This window comes from Neomonachus schauinslandi, chromosome 9 (genome assembly GCF_002201575.2).
Source record: "Neomonachus schauinslandi chromosome 9, ASM220157v2, whole genome shotgun sequence".
NCBI classification, from domain to species: Eukaryota; Metazoa; Chordata; class Mammalia; order Carnivora; family Phocidae; genus Neomonachus; species Neomonachus schauinslandi.
The window spans coordinates 70,415,795-70,424,999 of NC_058411.1; the positions used below are offsets into that span (position 1 = coordinate 70,415,795).

General features: G+C 60.0%; 1 protein-coding gene across 2 annotated transcripts in view; it reads right to left on the minus strand.

Moving 5' to 3' along the window:
• Positions 1–618: 618 nt before the first annotated feature.
• The window catches only part of NFATC4 (nuclear factor of activated T cells 4), a 9,102-nt gene continuing 515 nt past the window's right edge, over positions 619–9,205 (minus strand). The window contains exons 2-10 of one of the 2 annotated variants that reach the window (XM_021695378.2): positions 7,221–8,319; positions 5,707–5,869; positions 4,917–5,116; positions 4,414–4,586; positions 3,792–3,932; positions 2,899–2,954; positions 2,495–2,621; positions 1,717–2,298; positions 619–972 (exon numbers count right to left, since the gene is read on the minus strand). In XM_021695378.2, coding sequence (XP_021551053.1) covers positions 905–972; positions 1,717–2,298; positions 2,495–2,621; positions 2,899–2,954; positions 3,792–3,932; positions 4,414–4,586; positions 4,917–5,116; positions 5,707–5,869; positions 7,221–8,319 — 2,609 coding nt within the window. In that variant the 3' untranslated portion in view covers positions 619–904. The remainder of the gene's footprint in view (positions 973–1,716; positions 2,299–2,494; positions 2,622–2,898; positions 2,955–3,791; positions 3,933–4,413; positions 4,587–4,916; positions 5,117–5,706; positions 5,870–7,220; positions 8,320–9,205) is intronic. The other variant, XM_044917825.1, reaches the window with a different exon arrangement.

Sequence of the window (9,205 nt, forward strand, 5' to 3'; positions counted from 1 at the left end):
TTTCCTAGCCTACCTCTGAAGCACAGATCTTTCCAGAATGTCTTCACAGTCCCCGGAGGTGGGAGAATCCAGTGTAGATGGATCCATGCCAGCCCTCCCTCACCCCCAACCGTATTCCAGGGAGATAAGCCTCGCTAGGGCCTGAGCCCCAGGGGTCAGGATATCTGAAGGGGGCTGGGGGCAGGAGCCCAGAAGTGTGGCTAGTTGATTAGCTGTGTAACCTTGGACAAGCTCCTTTTCCCTCTCTGAGCCTGGGATTCCTCCTTTATAAATGGGGGAAAGGGACTAGACTGGTGTTTCGGGACCTTGACTATGAATCAAAATGATCTGAGCAGCGGCAAGAGAAAGGAACTTGAAAACGCACAAATCCCTGGGCCCCATCCCAAAGCTCCTAAACAATCTGAATTCCCATGGAGGACAGGCCTTCTCCAGCCCTGGCCCCCAACCTCACCCCAGCTGGGGAGGATCTGGAGCCCCTCCAAACCTTTCCCAGCACCTGTCCACTGAGAAACTCTTTGGGATACAACCCCTAGGCCTCCTTGGACCAGGGCTCGAGTAAGCTGCCCCATCTCTCTCTCCAAAGACTTCTGGAGCCTGAAGCACTAGTCAGTGAGCAGTTTATTATCCATCAAGCTGTCCCCAGCCTCCCAGCACCATGGCCTGTACACAACTAGACACAGCCTTCACTCCCGTCTGTCCTCACTCCCGGCCTCGGACCCCACTCCCATCCTAGCCCTCCAAGGCAGCACCAGGCCCAAGGGCCACACCTCAGCTAGGGGCAGGGGAGAGGAGGCAAAAGCTGGAGAAAGAGGAGCTAGATCGGCCCCAAGCTTCTGGAACCAGCACCCCAGGAGGAAGGGAAAGTGGGCAAGGCTGGGGGGAGCTGGGGTTGCCAGGCGATGCTTCAGGCAGGAGGCTCTTCTCCAGGAGGTGCAGGGAAGCCACTCAGGTCTCGGCCAATGATCTCACTCACTGTAAAGGAGGGGCAGTTGAAAGATTGGGCTAGGGACTGGTCCCCTCCTCCAGAGACCCCCAATCCATTCCAGGCAGGCCTCAGTCTAGGATGCCTCTAGGCTCCTCCTCTACTGGCTTCTCTTCCACTGGGCCTCAGTTTCCCCAATATGTCTTGATGCCTGGTCCCAATCCAATCTCGCTCAATTCCATCCATGTGGGCTCCCAGGCCCCCATCCCAGCCCTTTCCTGCCGGCTCGGCCTGCAACGTTAGGGCAGTGGCTGTCAGCAGCACTGCGGGCGGGGGGAGCCAGTGGGAGGAAGGAGACACAAAATACCAAGGCTCCTCACCACCAATCCTGACCACAGTCACCACGTGGAGGGGAAAGCTGAGGCAAGGGGAAATATGCTCAACTGGGACCTCTGCAAGCCCCTGCCCCTCTCTGAAATACGGTGTCTGAATCCGCAAATTGAGGGAGCTAGGCTGAATGATCTTGAAAGTTCTTCCAGCCCTGAGATTTTGTGATCTGGGGCAGCGAGCAGAGGCAGAAGGGCGGGGGCAGGTACTCCATGCACGCTTCGGAGCTAAGCTTAACTGGATTCAGGCGGCCACATGCACCAAGCGCTTGCCTCCTGAGACCCTCCGACTGGCCCTGAGGGACCGAGGACGCCCCATCTCTGGGAAGCCCAACTCCAGCCCTCAGCAAACATGCAGAGCAAACTCTTGCACACACTCACACTCACAGCCCCCAGTCACACACCCACCTTCCTCCAGCGTGATACCCTGGATAGGGACACTGTCTCGGAAGCCGCTGCCGTAGCCACCCCTGGATTTCTCCTGCTCCGGAGCCCCCTCCCCAGGGCCATAGCTTGGCCCTACCTCATCGTATCCCTCAGCAGGTGGGGGGTGAACACCACTCTGGGGAGGGAAGGGGCCTTCCAGCGGTGGGGATGAAGGCAATGGAGGCCGAAAGGGGGCTGGAGGAGGGAATGGCAGCCCCAAGGGAAATGGGGAGCCCCGTCCTCCGTAGGGGTCACTAGGGAAGGGCCGGGGAAGGAAGGAGATTGGAGATGGGCGGGCACAACCGCTGGCACCCCCAGTCTCAGGAAACATCCTCAGGCCAGGTCTGTAGGACGGCGGGGGCCCCGTCTGGGGGTACAGAGGGGGTGTGCCATAGCTGAAGCCTTCTGACAGGTAAGGAGTTTCATAAGCAGGGTCTTCATGGGGATAGGAGGGGTAAGGGGGCCTGGGTGGTGAGAAGTCCATGTCAGTGCCAAAGGGAGGGCCAGGTGCTGAAGGGAAGCCGCGGAGAGACAAGTCGGGTAAAGGCTCCTCCTTGAAGATCACTAGGTAGGAGGGAAAGCAGGAGGACACACTGGTGAGAGGGCTTGCTGTCTCCCTACTGCACAGCTTCCAACCTCCTCTCCATCCCCAGGCTTCAGCCATAGCTTGGCCCCTCACCATGAGGGCCCTGCATCCCTCTGCCCCTGCCTCAGCTCTCCATATCCCCACCCCGCCACTGTGGGCTGTCCTAGAGCGTACCAGGCAGGAACTTGAAACTCTGGGTAGGACTGCGCTTCCTCCGCCCATTGGAGACATAAAAGTAGACCTGGACTGGCCGGGACACCCGCTTGTTGCTGTACTCAGGAACAGTCAGGGTCAGCGTCACCTGGGGAAGGGCACAGGATGAGGCAGGGAGCCTTCAGGGGCCCAGGCTCAGCCCAGCCCTCCCAAGGACCCAAGCGCCACCTCCTGGCTTTTTTCATTTGCTTAACAGCAAAGTTCATTCCCTCGAGATGAACCTGCTTCTACGGTAGCCAGGCCGCCTCCTCCAGAAAAGAAAAGGTAGCTTCTGGACTCCATTCCCATGGGCAAGAGAGAGAGCTGTGAATTTCCTGCCTTCTCCTGCCACCCCCCAGGGGTGGGTGCCCTAGTGACCCTGGTACCTCGTTGCTCTGCAACCGGTTCACTGTGGCCTCCTCCTCCCATTGCAGCTTCCCATCTGTGCAGGAGGAACAGAGAGCTCCAGCCCAGCTCCAGGGCCCCTGCCCCGTGCCCCCTGCCATTTCCCCTCCTGCTAGAGCCAAGGCCAGACTCAGAAGTCCCCTACGGGGCCTGGCTCACAGAGGAGCCCACTGAGTGTTTATTCAATTGGATGGAAGAGGCAGCAAACTGAAACCAAGAGAAATGGCAGGGCCAGCCCAGGAACCAGAGAGAATTCATAATGGAGGCAACTCTTGAACCCCCTCCCCCAACCAGCTCCAAACATTCCCTCCCATGACAGTGCTGGGACGAAGTTCAAGGGTAGGAAAGGGTCCTAGCTTGAAGGAAGACCGCGAGACCCCAATCTCAAGATCTAGAACCTCTGAACCTGCTTTGACATGGTCTCAGGGTGCTAAATTTGAGTGTAGGGGCTGGGGCTCTTGATGGGCAGGGTTAGGGGAGGTGGTGGTTTTACCCAGACCCCTCAGTCTCCCCTTCTCCAGCCCTGCAGCTGCCCTGAGGCCCCTCACAGGCTTTGTAATCACAGGCCCATAACCGCTACCAGGCCCATAACTCAGGAGGGTTTCAGGAACTCACGACCCCGAGACCAGGAGTCGCATGCTCCACTGACTGAGCCAGCCAGGGACCTCCCCCCGTCTCTAGAGCCTTTGAGATTGCTGTCACAACCACCTCCCCACGTGAAGCAGACAGGACAATGGGAAGGGCAGTCTCTCTGTTCCCTTTTACAGATGAGGAAACAGAGGCTCCACTTGCTAGCTTAGGGACAGCGCCAGAGATCTTTCAGCTGCGCGGTCCAAACTCTTCCTGCCTGCCCCCCGCCCCCGTGGGTGCTCACCAGGGCCCCTCTCGATGAACACCACCTTGGAGTCTGGCAGGAAGTTGGAGCCAGTGAGTACTAGTTCCTCTCCTCCTCTCACGGAACAGGCACTGGGGCTGTACGCCTCTACCTGGGGCAGCTCCTGGGCTGAGCGCTGGGCTGCAGAGCAGGGCAGGAAAGAAGCTGGCTGGGCTGAATACAAGAGGACAGGACCCTCTGCCCCCGCCCTCCTTGGAATAACTGCCACAGGACCCTGGAGGAGTCCTCCTCAGCAGCAGACACACAAGTAAATCAACAGTATCCCTGGGGTCACACAGACTAGGTAAGGAGCCTGGGCAGAGAGAGAGAGATGAACAAGGTCACCAAAGGCCAGAGTTACCCAGACAGGGACACAGAGCCACCCAGGGACAGATGGAGGCCAGGGCCACTCTAGTCCAGCCCAGAGACAGAGTCTGCAGCAGGGATAAATTAGAACATTGCCCCCACCCCCTCCATAAGAGAAATAAGTGCTGAGTCCCTTTCAGGGCTACCTAGGACAGACAGGACACAGGACACGACGCAGAGGAGATGGGAAGTCACACAGACACACAGAGAGGGAGCGGCAGGAGACACAGAGCCGGCGCAGCGCCTCTTTGCTCACAGCACTCAATGGGCACTGATGCTGTCTGCACCGAGGCGACCTTCCCACTGCCCTGGGGCACGTGCACCCGGAACACGAGCCGCACTCGTGTGTTCTTGCGCCCAATGTCTGTCTCCCCCTTCCGCAGCTCGATGTCTGAATTCCGGAGCTTCAGGATTCCAGCACAGTCAATGCTGAAGGCAGAGAATGGAAGGCAAGCCCTCCCAGCTGAAGCCAGAATAGTGATGCTCCCATAAGAGGGAAGCCCCCACCCTTCATCCAAAGCCTTGAATGACTTCGTCTGGGAGCCTTGAGGGTGGGGGGTGATTTTCTAATCAAAGGTGGTCTCTCCAAGGTGCTCCCTAACCCCCAAAGTCCTCTTCTAGATCGTGAGAAGCCTGAAACCTGCTCCTAGGGGTGATGTCTAGCTCTTCTGGGAAGAGGAAGAATGGGCCTAGCTTAGACCTCATGGAAAAGTTGGTCCTAAAGCCTGAAGCCTGAGGGGAAGTGAAATGGGGACCTACTTGGCTGCCATGTTGTTCTCAGGAAGCAGGGTCATCTCCAACACTTTGGTACCACTGACGACAGCCTCATAGCTAGCCGTGGCCACCATCTTGCCCGTGATACGGTGCACCTGATAGAAGGCATGAGGCCGCAGGTTCCTTTCATCTGCAGTGCCAATGAACATCTGTAGAGTCAGGGGCTTCTCACTGTAGCCTAGGAGCTGGCGGAGGGAGAGAGAGGCCACCCAGTTGAAATCCCCACTGTCTCATCCTTCATCCATCCCTGGGTTTTCAGTCCACCAGGGGATGAGGATGGTGAAAGATAAAGGATATCCTGGAAGGGATTCCCAGGGGGAATTGGGCACCAGCTGTGGAGAAAACGTGGCCTGGAGTTCACAGTGCTATTCTTGGAATAAGGCCCAAACTGGGCTGGGCAAAGGGGAAAATCTTCCAAGAGAGACTGGCCCAACTCAACAGACAACCTAACTCCCAGTGAACTTTGGCCTCAGCCTAACCCCTCCCCCACATCTGGCACACCACCATTTTCCAGAGTAGACATGAGGCTGGTGTCCCATGGGAAGAATGGAGGGGGGGCGGGGTGGAGGGACAGAGAAATAGAAAGTATATCCGGGTCCTTGAAGTGCACCCTTCCTCCCCTAACTCCAGCCCCTCCCCCAGGCTGCCTGCAGGGTCAATGCTGAGAGGGAGTGTGGGAAAGGGCAGTGCCATGGGTCGGCACAGCTGGAGCCCATCTGCAGGGATCTGGGACTGGAGAAGAGAAAGGCTATCAGGCCTGCCCTTTGCCCCTTACCTTGACTACAGGGTGACCACCAGGGGCGGCTTTGACAGCCCCTCGGCTGCCCTCAGTCTCATAGTGGGCCCGGTGGTGGGCTCTAGGCTGCACCTCGATCCTCAGCTCCAGCTGCTCATACTGGCTGGGCAGAGGCCAGTCCAGCGGGGGTAGGGCAGAGGTCCTGGAGAGGAGAGAAGAGCACTGATCATCTGCAGCCTCAGACGCCAGTCGGAGAAGCACTGGGCCCAGCTCCCTGGGATGTGAGGGAGGAGGGGGTGTGGGTATGGGAGAAAGGAAATCACAGCAGAAATAAAACAGTCCAAAAGCCCAGAAGCAAGGGGAAATAGGAGACACCCCTCTCAGAGCCCCTTGAGATGAGGGTGTGGAAAATGGCCCCAGGCCTGAGACTCCCTTCTTTCCAGCTCTGAGCACAGGGTTTGGGGTGGCAAGGGTTCATTCACCTGGATACAGAGGTGAACCTAGACCTAATCCTAATCCCCAGACCTGGATGGGAAGAGTCAAGTAAAGGAATACCACTTCAGACCAGAAAAGTCCTCAGAGGTTCACCCCTTTGTTTTTCAAATAAGGAAACTGAGGCCCCAGGGGAGTAGGATACAGCAGGCCAAGCAAGCCAGTGCCTGACAGAAGCCAGGACTGTTTCCAGCACCTTTTCCTCTAGTTGGGGCCGGACAGGTCAGGTCCAGAAAGCTGGGGGTTACAGATGGGCAATTTTCCTGTATTGAGCTCGAAGACATCCTCCACGTGGTGGCTGGCAATGTCTGGAGACAATTTGGGGAGTCCCAACTAGGGGAGAGGATGCCACTAGCATCTAGTGGATAGAGGCCAGGGATGCTGCTAAGTCATCCTACGGTGCCCACCACAGCCCCATACAACCCTGCCCTACAGGAACCCAGGGGAACAGGCATTAAGGTTCTTTCCCCACATGGAGCCAGCTCAATCTGTCATCCCCAGATTTAGGATTATTGAAATGGGCAGGGTTCCTTGAGAGTGAAAGGGGTGGAAGAACTATAAGCCCTGCTTGTTTTAATATGAATTCTTGGACTTGCAAGCTATTTTATTCAAATTAGCAGCTACACTTTTAATCAATGAGTCAGGGCCCTAGAAATTAAGTGAGGGAAGAGAGACTTCCTGCTACCCAGTGCAGGGCTGAAATCCAGCCAGGCTCATGCCCAGCCAGCGCCAGCACAGAGCTGGGGGTGGGAGACACCCTAGAGGCACTCCTTCTTCACCTAAGTGGTTCTCCTGGGGGGTAGGGAGGTTTTTCCTTATTCGTCCACAGGGAGTGACTGTCCTTTTGCAAATTATGTCTGGAGGGGGTGGGGTTTGGGTTTGGTTTGGTTTGATAATTCTCCCCAAAACTGGGTAGATGGCAGCCATCAAGCTGGTCGCAGATTCTCTTTTGAAATGCCAAGGGCAGAGAACCAGGACCTTTCTTCAAACCCATCCCTTGACCTTCCTGCTCCCTCAGTGGGATGGCTGGAGACACAGGTGCGGCTAGGCACACTCCTCACCTGAAGATGGGGCTGTGTCCCCCAATCCGGGCCTTGGACCAAGCCAGCGGGGAAGGCACTGCCAGGTAGTCCATGCCGGCCACCTCCTTCCGAGGCCCCCCGGGGGGCGCCGCAGTCTCCTCAGCTCCTGCCTGCAGCTTCCCATTGCACGGGGCAGGCTCCTCAGACCGAGGCAGGGCCACGGCCTGCTCGCTGGAAGTCCGCCGGGTCTTCTGCGGGATGCTCTCTGCCGGTGGGGCTCCCACGTAGTCGAAAGGGCCGGGGGAGCCAGGGTCCCGGGCCAGAGGCAATGGGGGTGGTGGCGGTGGCTCGGGCCCCTCCTCCCCTAGGCTGCCACGGCGGGACAGAGCTGGGGAGGCCGAAGACGGGGTTCCCGAGCTGGAATAGCGCCGCTTGCCACATGGAGAGGCGGGCCGTGGGGAGGCTGGGGTGGGCCCAGGAGCGCTGAGGAGTAGCCAGCTATCCTCCGGCCCCCGGCCTCCTCCGGGGCTCGGACCATACAGGTTCCAGGGATCGTCGGGGGTCCACGGCCTAGGGGAGGCCCGGGGCGAGGGCAAGGGGGATCCCAGGCCAAAGCGCGAGGCTGCCTCGTTCAGCTCGGACTCCACCTCGTCACAGGCTGCATACAGGGCTGCCTCGTCTGAAGCATCCGAGAAGAAGCTCCACGAGGACAGGCTGCTGCTGCCGGGGCTGGGGCTGAAGAAGGGGCCCCCGCCCTGGCCGCCTGTCTCTCGGTAGCCCCCAAAGCCTTCTGGCGGCGGGTAATCCCTGGGGGAGCCGTCCCCCCAGGTATCGGGGTTGTCCTCCAGCACAGCCGGCGGGTCAGGCGGGGGAGAGATGGAGGTGATGCGGATGCTGGGGCATTCAAGAACACGGCCTCCCCCAGCCCCCCCGGAACCCCCTCCCGGGCCCCCCAGCCTCACTGACCGGGCGGGCTGGCTCTCCCAAGTGCCAGGTGAGGGGGCCGGGCGGGGTGGTGGCGAATGCATGCCAGGCCGAGGGGGTGGAGGCCGGGGAATGCCAATAGGGGCAGCGCCATAGGGAGGGGGCTCCCCCAGGGCCAGACGGCAGCATGGCGGGGTGTCCTCTGAGTCCAGTTCTGTCAAAATGGGAAGGGAGGGGGACAGAGAGAGGGATGCCACAGGAGATGGGGACAAAGAGAAGCAGATAAGATGTCTGGGTCCCTTGAGTGGCCAGCCCTCCGAGTCCTGTATGCCACCCCCTCCTCAGCATAAGGTAGGGGGGGTCCCTGAGGTGCCCTTCAGAGCCCCAAAGACAAAAGCAAAGTTGGACCTCAGAAGGTGGAGTACACAGATCCAGACGTCCCAGGCCTTTTCCCACTCGGAGAACCTGACACTCCTGAGCCCCTGGCCCTGGGTCCTGGGGTACCAGACGGGGCGGGTCTTAAGGTGAGGGAGGCGACTGGAGAGGGGCTGGAGCTGGGCCTAGAGGCGTGTTTAGGGAGGCGCTGGGCTGGGCTGGGGGCGACTCACACATGAACCCAATTAGCAGCGGTTCCCAAACCCCCAAACGGTGCTGGCAGGAGCCCCAGTTGCCATCGCAACGGTGGCCAAGGGGGGGGGCGCCGGGGCTGTGGGGACAAGGGGAGGTGGCTCCTCCCTCGCTCCCCCCATCTGGGGACGGGGGTGCAGCGGAGGGGATGCTGCGTGCCGGGCCCGAGCCCGGCCCCGGGGAGGGGGGCGCGGGCAGCGCGGATTCCGTGAGAGCGGCCGCCGCCGCCCCCGGCTCAGTCCCCGCCATCTGCCTCTCATTGCGGCCGGCGGAGGAGGGGGAGGGGCGCCCTGGCGGGGCCCGAGAGCTCCCCCAGCCCCCAGCGTCGGGTCCGCGGGCCCAGGGTCCGGTCCGCCAGCCGCACGGTCCAGAGACCCCCCCCCTCCCCTGGCGGCGCCCGGGGCTCTCGGGGCCGCTCTTCCCGCCCGCCCCCCATCCCAGTGACAGACGGCCCAGCCGAGAGGCGGCGCGCA